Consider the following 21,011-nt stretch of genomic DNA (forward strand, 5'->3'; position numbering starts at 1 on the left):
GGGGGGGCGTCTTGGACAATTTTGATTGTGCATAATTTTACGTACATACATCATATGCTCTACGATGTTAATAATATATTATTGATACAAATATACATTGAACCAACTCTAATGGCTACTGTAAAAGACAATCACCTGTACAAATGACCACTCCCCACTTCCGCTCCCGCATGCATTTTTTAAAAAATATTAAAACGTACAACTCCAAAAACTGGCAAAGGTCATGCCTCTAAGTGTCTCGGCCCAACAGCATCTAGAAGTCATTAAATCACCATCAGAACCACTCCGTGCAAGGTTATGTGGGGGTTACATAAATATTCTATACAAGTAGAAAAGAACAAGTTTTCCCCTCTCAGTTCACCAATACCCGATTTAAATGAAATATTTGCTCGTGTTACTGTGAGTGCAAAATGTTCTGAATTTCAACAAATTTAATAAGCGTGTACTGCACTTAAGACTGATCTAATTTCTGAACCAATTTCAAAGATTTATGGCACATGTGCCGAAGACATATTTTTGTTTCATGTGTATACATTTCATCATTGTCAAAAGAACAGTTGTTGCGATTTAAAGTTACATACTAATCTGGTTCTCATCTAGTATTTTGTTATTTGAGCGTGTAACTGTGTGTGTTGGGACCTCAGAACAGAATAGGGATTTTTTTCTTCATTTTCATCTCACCTGTCAAAGACAACCACTTTTCTCAATGGGTGGTAAACATATAATACATATATGTATAAATAGAGAAAAAAGAGAGGTAAACGGAAAGGCAGAGAGAGAGAGAAAGAAAGGGAAAGAATAAGAGGGAGAGAGAGATAAACACAGAGAGAAGTAGGGAGAGGTACAAAGGGAGTTGGAGAGCGTGAGGTGAGAGAAAAAGAGGTAGAGAGATAGAAGGAGACAGAGGGAGCGTTTGTAGAGGGAGACAATAAATGTTAAAAAGCATGACTCACTTTCTTAGCGTTGGCCCGCACCCAGTTCAAGGCGAGTGATGCGGACTCTTTCATTACATCCCCCAGCTGTCCAGTGAGAGTTATCTTCCCCTCCCCTGGCATCCGCGTGGCCTCCACAAACATGATCTCTCCTCCCATGGCAGTCCAGGCCAGGCCTACTGCCACGCCCGGCTGAGACAATCGTTGAGACATTTCTTGCTGGAACATCACAGGCTGGGTAAAAGAGAGTACAGAAAATATAGATCATTGTTGGGATATAAACGGCAGGGGGGGGGGGGGGGGGGGGGAAGAGAGGGAGTTAGGGAAGAGAGACAGAGAGAAAGGAAGGGTAGAGAAAGACACAGAGAGCGAGAGACGGAGACACAGAGAGGAGGTGACAGGACATAATCTGGTGGTAACATCCTAAACTATCTGAGAGAAGATTACAATTATTGGTTACGTGCACAGGTCTGGTTTACAAACAATTGAATGAGCTTTTTACGGTTATGTAGACATGTTAAAAGATACATGTTAGGATTTACTCTCTTCAAAGGTCATTTGCAGCCATGCTTACTGAGAAGTGTTTAGTCTCATCACATGCTGCTGTATGCAGATGTCCATAAGAAAACAGTTCCTACTAAAACTATGTATCTGAAGATGTCCGTTGACATTCACTTCCTAAACTGAATGGCTACCCAGGATGTGTAAAAGTTTGTTGACCCACCCCCAGAATATCCTCCAAGGCTGCCTCATCTATGACAATCGGCATCTCTGGTGGGTGCACCAGCGCAGATTCCTCCTTGTTTTCCTCTTCTTTCTCCTTTGCCTTCTGTCCATCCTTGAGGCCCACAGTCTTCTGCTGGTCTTTACTGTTCCGCGACTCCAGAACTTTGACAGCAACAGCTCGGCACACACCAGCTAACCGGCGCTCCATGGTACGAACCCCCGCCTCTCGGGTGTAACTGGAAACTGATGGGATAGAAAAGCAAATAGGAAAACGGTATTACAAGTTACCACATAGCACTGACCACAGCCAAGACTCTGTGCCAAAATGTTCCGAAACTCTCAGCTCAAGTCCAGGACAATTATCTTTCCATGCCCGTCACCACACACTGTATCACTAGTCTATTTATTACGTATAAGTGGTAAAATAATTGTGCATGGAAAGAGTTTAAGCCTCACACTACAATAACCCCGGAGATAAGAAGATAAGAACTGATCTATGCCAATTTTTCATATAGCTCAACACATACAGACTAGGCAATGAACTAGAGGCTTTTTTTTTCAGACACAAATACTTCTTGTAAAAGTATAGGACTGTCTGTTTGAAGTTTGTACAGTGTGGTACTGGATACTTTATAACAATTAATATTCAACTAAGTGGAATCTTCTGAAAACATCAAGTGAAATGAGATATTTACTGATCATTTTGACAGTGTCATCAGGTATCTGTAGCTGCTCATGAGACAGTCCATGTTCCTTCAACTGTTTGGGGATGAGATGTCGCCGAGCGATGTGCATCTTCTCCTCCATCGTGTAGCCTGGGATCTGACAATGGTAGAGGAACCTCGCGGTGAGAGAGAGAGAGAGAGAGAGAGAGGGAGGGAGGGAGGGAGGGAGAGAGAGAGAGAGAAAGAGAGAGAGAGAGAGAGAGAGAGAGAGAGAGACAGACCGACAGACAGACAGACAGACAGACAAAGATGGAGAGATAGAAATGGAGGGACAGACAGACAGACAGACAGACAGACAGACAGACAGACAGACAGACAGACAGACTGACAGACAGAGATAGAGAAAGTTGGTGATACCTTCTGAGTTGGTAATAAAGAGACAAAGAGAGAGATACCTCCTTGGATAGGTAGAGACAGGGGGCAGGAGGGATACCTTTACGCTGACAGAAATAGACAAAAACGTGTCCTTGAACACAAACATGTGTGTAGGCGTGCGACAAGAAGCAGTATAAAAACTTTAGCAATTTGTTTCCCCTACTGAACCAAACACATAATTTTCATGGTCCTAAAAAGTGTCTGGTAAAAGCCTCTTTAGAAAACATATATGAACTCTGAAATGCCATGCCTAATCAAGCCACAGCTTGATTGTGAGTGTGAGTGTGAGTGTGAGTGTGAGTGTGAGTGTGAGTGAGGGTGATCCTGAGTGTGAGTGTGAGAGTGAGTGAGGGTGATCCTGAGTGTAAATATGTGAGGCAGTCTGGGAAAATCAGGCGCTCGTCAAAATAATCAAAGTGAACAAACTGGCATTTTTCAGCAGGTTTGAGAATTTTTATCGAATTTTTCTTTTTGGTTCAGCACCTTTCATGCCCAATAAAGAACACATTTCAGTGCGGATTTTACTGAAAAACGCTGATTAATTGCACAAAAAATGTAAATTTTCAGTTTCCACGGACACTCAAGCTAAGGAAATAACTCATCTTTGGCAGCCATTTTTTCACTAATTTTATCTCTGAAACCAGGTGACCCCCACCTCCTTCATTCGCAAATATCTCGACTTCTATTCAAGATAAATGGGTTTTTTTAAATCCAAAGCAAGACAAATGGACAGGCTGTAAGATGATACCAATAGCTCAACATGCCCAAAAACTGACGAGAGCCTGATTCCATCGCGTCGTGGCAAATATGTGAGCGAGCACAGCTAAGTTCACCTGAATGACTTCCATGCGGTCAAGCAAAGCCGGGGGGATGGCCGCCATGTTGTTGGCAGTGGCAATAAACAAGACCTGGGACAGGTCAAAGGGCACATTGATGTAGCTGTCAGCTGGTCAAGGATCTTAACAGAAGAGAGAGTGGACACACAAAAACTCCATACAAATGTCCTTAACCAGAGAATGAAGGATATGACATGGCTTTACCAATAACTTCATTGTGTTGATTTTGTTCTGGACAATATTACTTGGTAGCCATGTAAGTTACACATCAAGCCAAGGGAACAGGTAAACTGTAAAAACTGCTGGTCCTGCTGATCATATCACAGTAGCTTGCATTGGTATGGCATTACGGATAAGACAAACAAAAGCTTGAATCATTATGGCATCACTGATCAGACTGACAAATTACAGTGGAACCTACACTTATGGCCACTTGCATAAAAGACAATCCCCTGTACAAACAGCCACTTCCCATTTCCTCCTTCGCATATTTTTTACATTATGACACTGTAATATGGCCACTTGCCTCAAACAGCTACTTTTCTCCAAAACAACTGGTAGCAATCTTAGACAGTTTCGAAAGTATTTGCATCATTCTCGCATCATTGGTCAGACAGACAATCTATTAGAATCATTTTAGCATCACTGATAAGACAGACAATCTATTTGCATCAGTCTAGCATCACTAACCAGACAGATAAACAGCTTAAATCATTCTAGCATCACTGACAGACAGATAACTGCTTACATTTGTCTAGCATCACTGGCAGACAGATAAACTGCTTACATCAGTCTAATATAAAAGAAAGTAACAGATCAAAGGATACTGGTCCACAAAGTTGTGATTCTGCTCCGGGTCCAACACCTCAAGCAATGCAGCTGCTGGGTCTCCGTGCAGGCTTTTGGTCTAAACAGACAGGAAAGAAGAGATGTGAAAAGCTCAAATTAAATTCAGTTGTGAAATGTTTGCAAGTTCTAATAAGAGTTTTATGGCACTTGCAACAAAATAATGTCATTTAAGAGCTGAAGATTAGCCACATGTCAAAAGTTTGCAAGTTCAGTAATGGAGGATTGATATTCAGTCCTGCCTTGAAGTGTTCGAATGAAGTCCAGATGTGAAATGTGTATTTTTAAAATCCCATATTCAGGAAAAGATTTTGTATGTTTTACCTCAAAAATCTTTTTATCAATTTAAGGTAAAATGTGATTTACATCAGCATGTTTCTACTATACTGTTGATCATCGTCATAAATTCTTACCAGTTTATCGATCTCATCAAGAAGGAACACCGGGTTGTTAGTGTTTGCAGTGCGTAAACCTTGTACAATACGGCCCGGCATGGAGCCGATGTATGTTCGACGATGGCCCCGAATGTCTGATTGGTCGCACACTCCCCCAAGGGCAATTCTGTGGCCATGGGAAAAGCAAAATGAGAAATGATATATGAAACAATGATAGAACACCATAAAACAGACACACAGTCAATCTGTAGCCCACCATTAAGTGCAGTGTAGTGGTAAGGCACTTTGCTGCTGCACCAGGAGATTTGAGTTCAATTCACAAGTCGGGAGAATTTCTATCAAGTATCTTCGTCTTTCTGCTGGGATATAACTATCCCTCTCAGCCAAGATTGGCCCTGACAGACGGAGTCAGAAACCAGCCTCCTTATTGATTTAAATTGTGTTGATGGGGGGCATCAAAACACATCCATTTTAAAACAAAAAAGAGTAAAAAATAAAGAGCATAAGTTAACATTGAGGAGTTTTAAGTGAGCGGGGCTGGTCTATCCAACAAGAAAGGGATGTACTAGTACTGCACTCATTTCTCAAACATTTCTTGTAGGTATCATCCATCTAACCACCTAATAGTATCACCTTCCCTTGGGAAACACCCCCCTCAATGGACTTCCCAATGGTAAGACCTTCCTAAAGGTAACTCTCCTAATGGTAACATTTTCCAAAAAAGGCAATACCTTCCAAAAAGATAAATCATATCATTATCATCCTCCAGAAGGGAGCAACATCCACATGGTAACAACCTCCCATTAGCATCAATGTAACTACAAGGGGATAGAGCAGAGGAAAGGCTCAAGGAAGAAACCCGAGTCAAAACTTGCTAGACCAATGTAGACATCACGATAACAGGGAAACTCTAAAGACATAATAACTACCATCGTCCTCATTCTCCTGACCCACTTTAAAATGTTGTATGAGACCGTCCAAAATGACCAAAGAAATACTACAAAAAGAATGTCGTAAATGACCAGACAAACACCAGACGAGACTATCATAACTGACCGGTGGAACTCTCTTCCCAGCGTGTTGGCTAGAGAACGACCCAGACTCGTCTTCCCCACACCCGGTGGGCCCACAAAGCACAGAATTGGACCCTTGAGGGAGTTCTTGAGCTGTCGGACAGCCAAATACTCCAACACACGTTTCTTGAGCTTGTCCAGGCCATAGTGGTCGGCATCCAGGTCCTGCCTGCAGAAGGCCAAAGCCATGACACTCAGGGGAATCTTCAACATGAGAGATAGCTCAAACAACATACTTACATACAACAAACACACATACATGCACACACACACACATACACACACACATACACACACACATACAATGAACACACACACAATACATATACAATGCACACACATACACATAGAAATCTAAATACAATGCACACACACTCACACACACACACACACACACATATACACACACACACAATACACATACAATGCACACACACACACAATACATATACAATGCACACACACACACATAGAAATCCACATACAATGCGCACACACACACACACACACACACACACACACACACACACACACACACACACACACACACACACACACACACACACACAATATATATACATACAATGCTCTGTCACACACACACACACACATACACACTCATATACATACACACATATACATATACACACACACACACACACACACACACACACACACACACACACACACACACACACACACACACACACACACACACACACACACACACACACACACACACAGGGAAGTCCTACCCGCAGAGGGTCATAACACACACTGGACTTCTTCAATTTGGGTGATAATATAAATAATATACATACTGTGCATCAACGCATGTACAAAAACACTTAGAAACTCAGAGATACTAACTGCGCACTAACATAGCACACAGGAAACTTCTTCTTTTAGTTTTAGTAGAGTTTTTAAGGCACTCACAACTGCATAAGGTCATATGGCAGCGCCAAGGGGTGGATGTCAACAGAGAAGTCTTTACAGGGAATCAGGCTTACTCTGCTCACCTCTCTAGCTTCAACAGCACAAAGTCTGCTTTGACTATCAAGGCACCCCGGAAATAGAGGGTCACAAGAGAGTGACAAACATACATAAGAAGTAGAGGGCAGTGATACTGACTGAAGAGTCTTTAGGCCATTCCCAAAGGGGGGATATAAACGTGTTCTTATGCACAGTAAAAGTGTAAATGGGATGATTAATCACTGCCATGCTGATACTGTGCCGGAACAACAGAGGGGGAACTGCTGCTTTTTCTTCCCTCATCCTTACTATCGTCATTTTCCTCTACTTTTTTTGTATGTTATTGTTTGTCACTCATTGTGAACAGCTACTTCCGGGGCGCCTTGATAGCCGAAGCAGACTTTGTGCTGTTGAAGCTAGAGAGGTGAGCAGAGTAGTAAGCCTAATTCCCCGTTTGGACATCTCTGTTGACATCCACCCCTTGGCGCTCATATAACCTTATGCAGTTGCGAGGGCCGTAAAACCTTACTAAAACTAAACTAGAATACATTACCATGAGTGGGCATGACATTGACAGTAGCCAGAGCTCTCATAGTAAAGCTGAGGAGAGTAGTAACAAATAACAAAAGGCAACAAGATGCCCTCTGGCCACTAGCATTAACACACAGGGAACATGGAAGACAACAGAAAGACAAAGTTCATTTCTTCACTGCAATACAAATATAGATGGACTAGCAATAGACAGACAGATTTGCAGACAAATAGACAGACAAATAAACATGCAGTCACACTTATACTGCTGTGCCAAGGCAGAGCGACGTATCTGCACTTTTTTAAATTTTGAGTTACATCACGCTGCCATTGAAAATATGGGCATGGCCCTTTAGTTACTTCTGTTAGTCATAGTGAAATATCCTATTTGTAGTGCAGATACGTCTTTCTGCTGTAGAAACAAGATGCAGAATGGGTCTATGCGTCCATTTAAACGAAGATGCAGATACGTCAGTCTGCATTGGCACGGCAATAAAGGTAAATAATAAAAGATACAGTCAGACTGATAAACAGACAGACAGACAGACAGACAGACAGACAGACAGACAGACAGACAGACAGACAGACAGACAGACAGACAGACAGACTGACTTGGCCTGCACAATGTCCAGTGTGTCCTTGGTGCCTCGTGACCATGGCAGCTCTGTCATCAGCTCCAGGTAGTTCCTGTAAGAGAGTCACATAACACACTCAGACAATTGGCAACACTGACACTACACACTCAAACAATGATCAGCATGAGCACAAAGGTGACCATAACACACTCAAACACTGGTCAAGTGACAAAGCAAAGGGCGAACTATAAAAAAAATATGAGCCTTATTCCCACGCATTGTTACTTTTCCAACGAAATAGGTGAATGATAGATATATAAATATGGGATCCTCCTTATCTCTCCTTTTCCTTTTTTTATGTTTGTTACTCTCTTGTAACACCTCTAATCTTCAGGAGCTCATATGACCTTATGCTGTTGCGAGCGCAGTAAAACCTCTACTAAAACTAAAAAGACATATGGGCCTAGAATGCTTGCGCATTGTACATCCTCTGGGGGACTGAAATGGCAATTGAAAACAAGAGGCCAGAAAAGGGGTTATTGCAAAGACATGTGAGCCTTTTTTCAGGGGGGGGGGGGGGGGGGCACATCTACATAGAAACGTTTCAACTTTTCACTTACATTTACAGCACTACCTAGGTAAGACCTTCCTAAAGGTAACTCTCCTAATGGTAACATTTTCCAAAAAAGGCAATACCTTCCAAAAAGATAAATCATATCATTATCATCCTCCAGAAGGGAGCAACATCCACATGGCGTGTTCTATGACATCATTAACTCACCTGACCATGGCGTGTTCTAAGACATCATTAACTCACCTGATCATGGCGTGTTCTATGACATTAACTCACCAGATCATGGCGTGTTCTATAACATTAACTCACCAGATCATGGCGTGTTCTATGACATCATTAACTCACCTGATCATGGCGTGTTCTAAGACATCATTAACTCACCTGATCATGGCGTGTTCTATGACATTAACTCACCAGATCATGGCGTGTTCTATAACATTAACTCACCAGATCATGGCGCGTTCTATGACATCATTAACTCACCTGATCATGGCGTGTTCTAAGACATCATTAACTCACCTGATCATGGCGTGTTCTATGACATTAACTCACCAGATCATGGCGCGTTCTATGACATCATTAACTCACCTGATCATGGCGTGTTCTAAGACATCATTAACTCACCTGATCATGGCGTGTTCTATGACATTAACTCACCAGATCATGGCGTGTTCTATGACATTAACTCACCAGATCATGGCGTGTTCTATGACATTAACTCACCAGATCATGGCGCGTTCTATGACATCATTAACTCACCTGATCATGGCGTGTTCTAAGACATCATTAACTCACCTGATCATGGCGTGTTCTATGACATTAACTCACCAGATCATGGCGTGTTCTATGACATTAACTCACCAGATCATGGCGTGTTCTATGACATTAACTCACCAGATCATGGCGTGTTCTATGACATCATTAACTCACCTGATCATGGCGTGTTCTAAGACATCATTAACTCACCTGATCATGGCGTGTTCTAAGACATAATTAACTCACCTGATCATGGCGTGTTCGGGCATGTGTTGAGGCATTTTCTTGAGCCTCTTCAGCTCCTTCATAGAGGCTTTGTGTGCCTGCTCTGGCATTTTGGCCGCTCTGTTGGGAGACAAAAATGCTATTTGTAAAAAACCATAGTTGTTTTGGTTTTTTTTTGGGGGGGGAGGAGGGGTTAAATAAGTCTCAGGGTTTAACATATACACAACACAGTATCAGTTGTAATACCAAACTGAATATTTTGTACAAATTAAACCCATGTCTGCTGAACTGATGTTGTTGAGGTTGTTTTCAAATCTCTTTAGCAGCGAGCATTTCGCACTTGGCAGTGCAATGCCTCCCTCAAGTGACTACATGTCCTTGTCATCTGGTCAACGCCAGAGATGCTGAACTGATAAAAGAGAAGAGAGAAAATATCCATTGTGAAAGAAAATAGAAAGTACAGATGAAAGACAAAGAGAGAGAGAGAGAGAGAGAGAGAGAGAGAGAGAGAGAGAGATAGAGAGAGAGAGAGAGAGATAGAGAGAGAGAGAGAGAGAGAGAGAGAGAGAGAGAGAGAGAGAGAGAGAGAACAGGTGAGGCAAAGAAGGAAGCATGAGCAAGAGAAACATAGACAAGAGAAATAAGGAGGGGGGAAGACGGAAAATGCATACTTTATCTTTGCCTCTAAGTCAGCAGTCTCATCAATGTCCTCCTCCCTCTCATCCTCGTCGAGGTCAGCATCCAGTTTCCGAAAGACGCCACGCATGTTGAGAGGTCGGCTTACTTCCTTCCTAGTAACAATCTCCACCTTTCCCTCCTTACGGGCTTTCTTGAGCAGTTTCAGTCCCTGAACATGACGGGAAGGAAAGGTCAGTAATAAGGAGAGAGGGAGAGAGAGAGAGAGGGAGAGAGAGAGAGAGAGAGAGAGAGAGAGAGAGAGAGAGAGAGAGAGAGAGAAAAGGGAAGACAGGTGGCTAAAAGCACACACTGTACACACAAAAACAAGGGAGAGACAGAGAGAGACAGAGAGAGACAGAGAGAGACAGAGAGAGAGAGAAAGAGAGAGAGAAAGAGAGAGAGAGGCAGACAGACAGGCAAACAGACAGACAGAAAGACAGACAGACAGACAGACAGACAGACAGACAGAGAAAGAGTGAGAGAGAAAAAAGGAAAGACAAGCAGCCAAATGCACACATTGTATACACAAAAAGGAGAGAAAGAAAGACAGACGGGCAGGTAGACAGATAGAGTAGGGGAAGTTTTGTTACAAGTTTCTTAGCCGGATGTTCAGCTTCACTGAATATAATGTCAATTGCACAGAACAATGGTGTAGGGCATTATTGAACTTATTCGGGTACGACAATTCTGCAGGTAAACAATGCAGGGCAGCTGTTTAGGGCAAAGGTGTTTGGTCATTGGTGAAGGTCAGTTGTGTATAGCAATGGCCTGAGGCAATTACATAGGGACACAAAAAGAAGCAAAAATGTAGAGAAATGTCCTACGGAGATAGACTGGGGCAAAAATGAAAATTCACTGGTGCAGAACCCTTGCAAACAATGAGACCACTCCTGACCTAGGACCTCTTCCCCCCACACTCAAGAAACCAATCCTGACCTCTTCAAGTAGAGACCACCAATGACCTCTTCCCCTGCACAAAAGAGACAACCACTGATCTCTTTGCTTGGACACTACAGACACCTCCGAATCCTTCCCTCTTATACACATGAGAACACACCTGACCTCTGCCCTCTTCCTCTGTATGCAAGAGACCACTTTCAAACCCTGGTCTCTTCCTCTGCACACAAGAGGCAAGTCCTTACATCTGCTCTCTCACCTCAATCTGCCTCATGAGCAGTGGTAAGGCTTTCTTGAACCTCTCCACCAGGTCGACCGCATCCAGTACTTGGATCTTCTCTGAGAAAGAGGCCTTCACGATGGTGGAACATACATCTGGCAGATGTTGGCTTGGCACAGTGTCAAGCATTTTCTGATTTTTAAAAAAAGAGGAAAAAGTGTCATCTTACAACAGTGAGTAAGGGGAGGTAATGGGAGAGAGTGCTGAATCAAGGAAACACAAAGTGAAATTTGACAATTCTAGATACTATTAAATAACTAACTTGCGTAATTCGACACCCACAGACATCTAAGCAATGATGCTCAAAAGATAAAAATTCCAAAACACATTTGGAAAACTGGTTTCTCAACCTCACCTTTCAGAATTTCTTGCCAGATTACCTGACAGATTATACAAAACCTTCACTATGGGAATGGCTACATAAATGTCATGCCAATGTTATCTTCCTCAGGTTTGTCTAACTTACACATGCCACCTGCTGTGAACTCTCACCTTCAGTTTGGCCACCACAGGTATCGAAGTGTCTAGCATCTCCACTAGTTTTGCTGCTTGCTCCCGGAAATTTTCAGCCAAGGAACCCAACTCTTCACTAGCTTGTATCTCTTCTGCAGAAAAAAGGACAAAAAGTTCCTGTTAAGATGGCTAGCACCCCAGCATCAGATACTGGAAGTATTAATAGAAAGCAGCCTGGCACAGGAAATATCAAATATAAAGAGAGGCTGAGAACAGCGAGCAGCAGAAATAGGAACGCTTAATACAACCTGCTTTAGGCATGAGCCCCGACAAATCTCAGAAACAGCTCTCTTTTCCTTCTTTTCTTCAATCTAGCTTCCCCACACACAATTTTGTGCTAACACTTATATTTCTGTTAGGCAAACCACCCTAAAAACTGCTCCAATTAAGACTCTCATTACCAATTCCAGCTATACTGAAGCTGCTTCCAACTGTCAAATCCCCCATTTCCTTCAGCATATTTGGTTCCACAAATTCTGTACGTTTCCTTTCACCTCCTTGCCCTTGACTCTTACAACAAGCCAAAAAAATCATCCACCATTTGCAAGTACAATTCAGGGGATAACAATTAGAAAGTCTTAATCTAATTTGTGAAGATGGAACTCTAATTTCACAATCACTTTACTGCAACATCCTGCAAGGGTCTTTACTAGCAGTCACACATCTCACACTCATAATTCTGTAGATGTAACACTTCTTTAAAGAGTCTGCTTTGCTGTCATTACACATCTTGCCTTTATTGTTCACAGACAATTTGCCCAGCTGTCGCACATACCACGACCACCATTCTCAAAGCTAACTCATTGTTATCTTTCTCACAGAGTTTGCCTTATTTATACAGCTCATTTTTACTTTCATTATTCATCGTCTGACAGCTTATCTGTCACATACTTCAAAATTATCGTTCACTGAGATTTTATACAGCTGTGAGATATCTCACCATTATCATCCTCAGAGAGTTTGTCCAGCTGTTTAACTGAAGCCACGGGGTAGGGGGACTCCTGCAACAACGATTCTACCTGGAAACGACATAGGCCAGTGACCAGTAGCGTGTAAGCCGGCCTAGGCCAATTAGTGCCAGTGATCTGCACCACCACAGCCGCAGTGCCAATAGGGTGCAAGCTGGACAAGTCTTCATCCTGTGACACCAGAAACAACAGATGAGGTAAACACCCACAACATTAAACAAACATTCAAAACATGAAAAAAAAACATCCATAACTTAATCCCCAAAGTGTGGCTAACAAATAGTCTGTAGTGTCAGGTGATATAACATGGTTTCAACACATTATGTTGGAAAATGCTTGAGAACAGGCAAACCGAGCAAGAAAAGGCCATAAATCTACACCTTTTCAGAGAGCAGAATGTAAAAAGGAAGAGCAGAGCTCATTTTTTAAGTAGCTGAAATGTTAGGCAAAATTTAAAAAACAGGATAAACAAACCAAAATAGTGACTAAATTTTACGGCTGTACTACAAAAGAACAAAACTTTAAGCCGATTTAATCATTCCTCCACATTAAGAAGGTTAAAGCATTCACAAATTGAAATAACATTCCTCTACAAAAACCACTCCAGTCCTCCACTTACCACATCATCCGAGTCGTGGGTCTTGGGGATGACTCCAATGATGGTGCTTCTCAGTGTGTTGCTGCCTAGGAGTCTGCTCTTCACCATATTCATGCTACAATAAACACATCATAACGACACATTACGATCACCATGCCCATACTTCATAAAGAAATACAGTCGAACCTGTGTAAGATGGAATCGCAAGGGAGAGGGGGGGAAATTCTGTCTTAGACAGGGGAATTTATGGGGGAGGTGGAGGTTGGGGGGGAGGGGGATTCAAAGGCCCAGCCGGCGGGATCAAGGATCGCTTGTCCGATCGGCAAGCAGTGTCAAAACTTCACACCTCTCAACTGCTATCCTGTCTGATAATGACATGCGTCAGTTTTACTTATCCAATTACCACCATTGCTTGCCTTTCATAGGACCACTGTTTGACCTATTAAAAACAGAAACGTTTGAACATCTCCTTTGCTTCCACCCTTAGCTCTATCCACCAATGCCACCCCTCACTGCCATCATTGTAACAACGATTCGAGGAAATTTTTTCTCAACTGGCCGTACGATCAGGGCAGCAGGCATTGGTCAATCTAATTTCCCACCTCTGGCTTCTGGTTACCCAGGAAAGTTTCCGTAGTGGCTCGCTACTCCAGTACTCTCACGGGCAGTCGTGCGATTTCACATCTACACTACACTGACCATCTGCATCGCTCAGGGCTCACATGAAGGGGTCACATCTACCCCCAAATTGCACACCTACTCCTCTTCCTCGCCCAGCGGCATGACCATAGCGTTAAGTTTAGAGCCGACGGAACCAAATTTGCGAGTTTTGTTTCACATCAGGGCTGAGCGGGCAAAGCATTTTCCGTCTTAGACAGGTGAAACCCTCGGAAGGGAGCAGATTTTTCTTTCCGTTTCCGCGTAAGACAGGTTTCCGTTTTATACAGGTAATTAAAGAGGAATATATCAAGGAGGGAGCGGGGAGATTCCGTTAAGACAAGTTTCCGTTTTATACAGATATACAATATTATCTCTTTAGAATTATAATTCAGTCGTCCTAGCCGACGATCCTACCCCTTTTGATCCCAGTTCGTTTATGATACCCCAGTTTAAGGAAAACAGAACTTTTTACTTTCTATACAAAAGTCATTCTCAAGATCCAACATTTCAGAACATCATTTACTAGCTGATCAACCAAGCAGTGAAAAATTGCGATCATTGTTTGTACTGCTCGTTACATCACAAATCTTCACTCTCATGAATGCAATCACATCTCTCTTGCAAATCTCGATCAGTGAGAACAGGGTTTACCCCAAGCAAGATCATGCCATGGCGTAAGCTCATCACTGCGCCTTTCCCGAAACATTGAACTTGCATTTAAACCCTCTACCAGAATTCAAAACATATAATTATAAAGTGAAAACGGCATGCCTCATCAAATTTATCTATCCAGTACATTGATATTTACTAGCAACCGGTAAGCCATGACCCAAAAATGGACCAGACCTTTTAAACAGTAAAATACATCGTGACCCATTTTTGGGATACTATACTTGTTCTAGAAAAAAAAAATTATCTTTGATCCATGAGTTTTTAAATGTGACTTGTAACATGATAAGAACTTGACAGAGGACAACTCTCAGACATATCTAGGACAGATACAGTTGACTACAGATGAGTTGATGTTGTCAGGGGAATGAAAAGAGACCAACTCAAATTAACTAAACTGTTGGGACCACAAAACAACTTTTTTGCACAAATACAGAAGTCTCCACCTAAGATCCCATCACTTATGATCCCAGTTTGCTTAAGATCCTGCTGTTTCAAGAAAACATAATTTTTACCATGCGAAAGTCACTCCTAAGATCCCACTCTGATTCACTCTGAAAGTCTACATTCGACTAAGATCCTGCATTTCAGATCATAATTTACGGAACATAAACCCGAATGGGCACATCCGATCAACAGAGAGTGACAAGTTGAGATCATTGAACTGCCTGTCACATCAAAGATCAGCCCCTCTCGTGAATATGATCACATAAATCAAGTGAACTTGATGAAATGATATGACTTTTGCTCTGAACAGGATCACACTGACCGACGCGTTTGTTTTCCCCCAACATCGCACTCGCATCTGAGCTCTCCATCTGAACTTATATAAAACTCTCTGGGTGGGCAGGGCCAACAAGTTTGCTCCAGGCGGGATCACATCAAACTGTGGATTCTTCCCTGATCATTGCAGCAGTTGCCTCTTCTCCTGAATTTGCGAGATAAACTGAATTTTAACTGGTGTGGTCACAACGCAATGGTGCATAACGACAAAGGTGGGGAAACTTGGTCAGCAGAGATGGAAAAATATAAATTGTGTAGAGGTAAAGGGAAGGGGCAATTGGATTAGCCAAGATCTTGGGACTAATGACAGGATAATGAGTGAAAATGGCATGCCTCATGCCACTGTGATTGACCTTCAAGGTTGACCACTCTTTGCTCGCCAATATTATGTCATTATAAACCCATCCAGGGTTTATCAGTTCATTTTAGAGTAAGGAAGACCATATTACTGGTTGTGGGCCTTAACATGGGTCACCCTGGGTTCGTCAATTGGTACATCGGCTAAGATCCCATTCGTCTAAGATCCCCGCATTTTCCTTTCTCCTCAGCACCGGGATCTCAGGTGGAGACTACTATATTGACTTCATATTTATCGCAAATTTTTCTATAGTAATTAAAATATTTGAATATTTGGTGTTTTTTATTCAAACTATATCACACTAAGCTTTGGACCAATCAGGCCAATAATTTGATGTTTTTTGCAATATTATAGTAAATTAAGTTTGAAATTTTCCTGAAAATACTTGATTTGTGACATTTTCATAGAAAAATTCTGCACTTTGACCCCAAAAAAAGCAGTGCATCTCTATCTGTGTGTAGGACTGATAGTAAAAATTTACCAAATTCAAATAATTAATTTACAACAGTTTTAGTGAAATGAGCCTTTGCTAATAGGTGGGTACCGGTTCCTAAAATGTAGCACAGAGAGTTGATGATAAAGTTTTTAATATTTCGTCTTTACTTGAATTTTTTTATTCATGTAGGCCTACATCTCCTTCGACAAAAACAAGATTTTACAGACCTAAAGATGGCATGCTAAACTGTGTAACTGACATAACATAACATCAAGTCAAATTCTTTTGGACATAACTATGATGACATATTTTTTTTAATTTGAACACACAAAATAGTTTTCTTATTGCTTTAATTTTCAATCAGAAGCATGAAGAGAATATAAAATGGTGAGGATCACAGAAAAATGAAATTCTGAACGTCATTGTGTTTGCATTTCGTGACCTTAGTGCTTTCTTGTTGTATCTCCATTTTTTTTAAACATTGAAAATGTGACTTCTTCTAAAATCTCACTCTTTGTTACAAACTGTTTTCACTGTTTTTAAAGAAGGATATACGTCAAGAAAGGGGTCGAGATTTGTCATTATTGTTAAGTGCAAAGTTATGAAAAACTTTCCATTTTAATATCTTAATTTCTTTTAGGAAAGTTTTGGCAAACAAAAATTCAGAAAATTCAATTTGACTCACAATGCATGTTAATGATGAAAAATGCGACATTATTCACATTTTACTATGAATCTCTGCAAAATATCAAACATCTTTCGAGCCTAACCATTATGACACAAAATGAAAAGTGCCCTGAAAAGTAATTTTATGGAACAAGAAATTATTCCGTTAGTGTTCTCATTCCTTTAATTTTCAAACATAATCATGCAGATACAAAATGGTAAGTATCACAGAACAAAGAAATTCTGAATGTCGTTGTGTTCGCATTCCGTCATCATAGATGTCCCAAAGAAATGAAAAATTTTCCATTTTCATATTCTTTAATTTATTAAATTGTTTGAAAATTTTGGCAAACAAAGATTCAGGAGATTCAGTTTGACTCATAATGCATGCTAGTTGTAAAAAAATGTCACTCTATTTACATTTTGCTATGACTCAATGCAAAATACCAAATTATCTTTTGAACCTAAGGTTCCATGATGACACATAATGGATAAAAGTGGGTCGTCATTTTGGAATATCATTAATTTACATGAAATTTTCCCCTCTCACTCTCACTGACACTTGGCCAAGCACGTGTGGTCGCATCTAGATCTATTACTTTACTACTTGACCACTGGAATGCAGTGCAATGTTAATCATAACTTGGTTTTTTATTTATTTATTTTTTTATAGTAGAGTGTTTTACGGCGCTCGCAACTGCATAGGTCATATGAGCGCGCGGGACACACCTAATATTTTCAGTTGGTAGGAAATTTTGAATTTTGCCCGGGTGGCGGCCGAAGCCTACTCTTATCGATTTTAGACCACCAAGGGATCTTTAACGTGCGCAACTTGCACACGGGCCCTCCGAGATTTTTCACCCTTGTCCGAGAAGGCTAGGTGTAGATCTTTCCTACCAGAAGATCAGGGGTGTGGCTGGAAGACTGCAGTAAGAAGAAGCGAAGGAGTAGCAGTAGAAAGGCTGCAGAAAGAATCAGGAGCCCAGAGGAAGGGGCAAAGGAGGTGATGGGGTGAAGGCAGAAAGTGGAGACGAAAGAAAGCAGATGACAGAACATTGCTAGAGAGCAGGAAATGAGGTGAAAGGAGACAAATTTAGAGAAGAAAATTTTTCGGTCGCTACCCGGATTCGAACCCGGGACCTTTTGAGTGAGAGGCCAACACCTTAACCTCTAGGCCACGAGAGCCCCCCTTAACTTGGTTTAAATAAATAATTAAATGGGGGAAAACATTTTGCAGACATAATAACAGCTTTTTTATTGAACAGTCATGTTAAGATCTGATGACGACATATATAAGAAAATTTTAATGAAGTCGTCTCATCTCTCGTTATTCTTCTCATCGACTTGCATCGCACAACAATACGCTTTGAATGGATCGACAGGAACAAGCGTTCCTCTACCTCTCTTCTTTCTTGTTTAGTGACAATTGATTCTTTCGAGAATAAATTATGACAGAGTGCGAGGCGTTGCAGGGCAGAAAGTAAATATTCAACGATACTATTGCTCATTCCAGGGCCCCAAAAAGGCCGAAAGAAACGAAGTTACTGGGAATCGAAGTAGTCTTGCGAAATGACGCAACAAGTTTATAAATGCTCACAAATGAAAACAGAAGTCTTACGAAGAAAAAACAGCTACAGATATCTTCATATATATTCCTGATATAGCACCACAATAATGTAGATAGTAGTGAAAGTGTAGAAGGACGAGTTTATCATCACTGCTCAATTGTTTTATTGTTGAACTTGACGAAAGAAAAACTATGAACTCAAAGAGTCACGTTTTGTATTCTAAAAATACACATAAAAATTCAGAACTCTACAAATATTAGTATTTCTTCTCATGGCCCGACTGCTATTTGTCAGCTCCTAGCTTCTGAAACATCATATTAAGCACAACCTACAAAATTCAAAGCTGTAGCACCATTTTTATTGGAATAGGAAAGGATTTTGTAGTGAATAAAAGTAATTCCCACCAATTGGCAAAGGCTCATTGTGATCTGCAGTGATTATTATATATGCAGTTTGATTCTCAGACATTGTTCATTGTTTCAGGAAGCAACATCCTTACATTCCGGAAACGAAGTGACTATTCGGACTCAAGTCTGAATATGAAAAAATGTTATTCGGACTCTGATTCTTGTCCAGCATGACATCACTTCCGACTTTCTGTGACTCGTGACTCCGGCTTCCTATCTTGCCTCACTCGTGACTCGCCTCAGGCTGGGTAGAGACCGTGATCACTTCGGGCAAAATGGCGTTAAATTGTGCCGGAGCCGAGTTTTTATCTTATGATGAATTTGAGGCCGGCCTGAAAAGTTAGAGCGCTTCTAAATAAATGTTTATTTTTTCAAGAGGTCATCACAAGCAATTAAAGATGGCTCGTTAGCGTGTGTCGGGGTCGGATGGGCAGCCTGCACACGTACAGCTACGTGTGCGTGTCGGGGAAGGGGGCGCTATCGGTCCGGGCGTTGAATGTCGCATACGTGTCAGTCCCCCCCCCCCCCCCCCCCGGCAACTGATCATTAACAATAATAAGCTAGTCTTGACCTAGATCTACGTAATGAATTAATGAATTGTGCGCTGATCTATGGAATCAAAAGTTGCCGCATGCTCGGCTCTACACAGCAATACAACTTTTTCTTGGTAAACAATCGAGATGACACAGGCTTGTGTATACATTTGAACGGATCGGTCTTTTTTTTTTTTACACAGCTCATAATATGCAGGTGCCAGGAGATCTTCTAATCTTCAATTTTACCTTTTTCTACAATAAAGAAAGTGGGAAACATGGGGGGTGGGGGGGGGGCGTATCAATGAGGCGGCGGGCATTGGATCGGCAGGAAAGGTGTGGGGGAAACTAAAAAATGGCGGAAAATTGGAAGCACTGACCATTACATCTATAATCTATAGAACGAAGACACTTCCTTTTTTTCCGGACCCATGTCCAAATAACATTTTTTCTTATTCGGATTCGAGTCCGAATATGAATTTTTTTTATTCGGACTCAAGTCCGAATATGAAAAAATGTTATTCGGACTCGAGTCCGAATAATGACGGCCTTCCGGAAACGTCAATTGATGTAATGTTGCTCTCTCCAAAATGCCACTGAGGGTCTTTCTAGAGTCTAGAGATTGTGCCAGTATCTTGTTGAACATTCTGCTTTCCTGCAAGGCGCAGCCACGGTGCAAGATTTTCTGCTTCCTTTGAACAGCTGTACTCCTAAAACCATCATCCTCTCCACAGCAGTAGGCCCTACTGGCCTAGACTCTGCCTCCTTATATCTTCCTCTTCAATCAGGTGGTGACAGGATCTCGACCTTGCTTTGTCAGTCAATTCAAAGCATTTTGTAGTGTCTGTGAGCTGTAGGCTAATCGGTGAAAGTTAGACTTTCCGACATGACGTGCCGACCTTCCCACTAGATCTAAATCTAGATCTAATATCTAGATCTAGATCTAGATCTATATTTCCTTTCACTTTCCCGGAAGTCACTTCAACTTCAATACATCACACCGTCATTCTGATTCCAGCACTCTATTCTATTTGGATCTAGATCTAATCTAGATCTAGAATCTAAATATATCTAGATCTAGATCTAGACTTAGTCTAGATTTCTAGATGATCTAGATATCTAGATCTAGCCTCTAGCACTCTAGCTTCCGTTACAACAACAAGGTAAACAAAAAGGATATCTAATTGCATTCGCTAACTAAAAGACTTTTACTAATAAAATATATTGCAAGCAAGCAGGCCTACTTTTTTAGACTTCTGACAGGAATCCGCATGGAAGATCCAGGAAGTAACACATTATCGCTGATTAGAAGCAGAGGGACTCTGCGGGGAATTGAGATGGAAGAAGCCATGTTTTGATTTTGTAATGTGATGAGAAGCTTTCGCCCTTCCTTGGGTTCAAAGTTCGGGACTTTCGTTGTTCCAATTGTTTACATCCACGGAAAAGAGGCCTCTGT

At 41.5% G+C, this 21,011-nt stretch overlaps 1 protein-coding gene across 1 annotated transcript in view; it reads right to left on the reverse strand.

Annotated features, from left to right (window-relative positions):
• LOC101863579 (lon protease homolog 2, peroxisomal) overlaps nucleotides 1–21,011 on the reverse strand; it is a gene marked incomplete in the record, with an annotated part of 25,573 nt that extends 4,562 nt beyond the window's left edge. Inside the window, 15 exon segments of the mRNA XM_013081560.2 lie at nucleotides 954–1,166; nucleotides 1,657–1,901; nucleotides 2,354–2,480; nucleotides 3,592–3,697; nucleotides 4,422–4,501; nucleotides 4,854–5,001; nucleotides 5,892–6,077; nucleotides 8,024–8,098; nucleotides 9,563–9,661; nucleotides 10,213–10,388; nucleotides 11,376–11,528; nucleotides 11,889–12,001; nucleotides 12,850–13,048; nucleotides 13,497–13,590; nucleotides 20,800–21,011. Of these exon segments, the coding sequence (XP_012937014.1) occupies nucleotides 954–1,166; nucleotides 1,657–1,901; nucleotides 2,354–2,480; nucleotides 3,592–3,697; nucleotides 4,422–4,501; nucleotides 4,854–5,001; nucleotides 5,892–6,077; nucleotides 8,024–8,098; nucleotides 9,563–9,661; nucleotides 10,213–10,388; nucleotides 11,376–11,528; nucleotides 11,889–12,001; nucleotides 12,850–13,048; nucleotides 13,497–13,590; nucleotides 20,800–20,906 (2,121 nt within the window).

Source organism: Aplysia californica, unplaced genomic scaffold (assembly GCF_000002075.1).
Source record: "Aplysia californica isolate F4 #8 unplaced genomic scaffold, AplCal3.0 scaffold00136, whole genome shotgun sequence".
Taxonomy (NCBI): Eukaryota; Metazoa; Mollusca; class Gastropoda; order Aplysiida; family Aplysiidae; genus Aplysia; species Aplysia californica.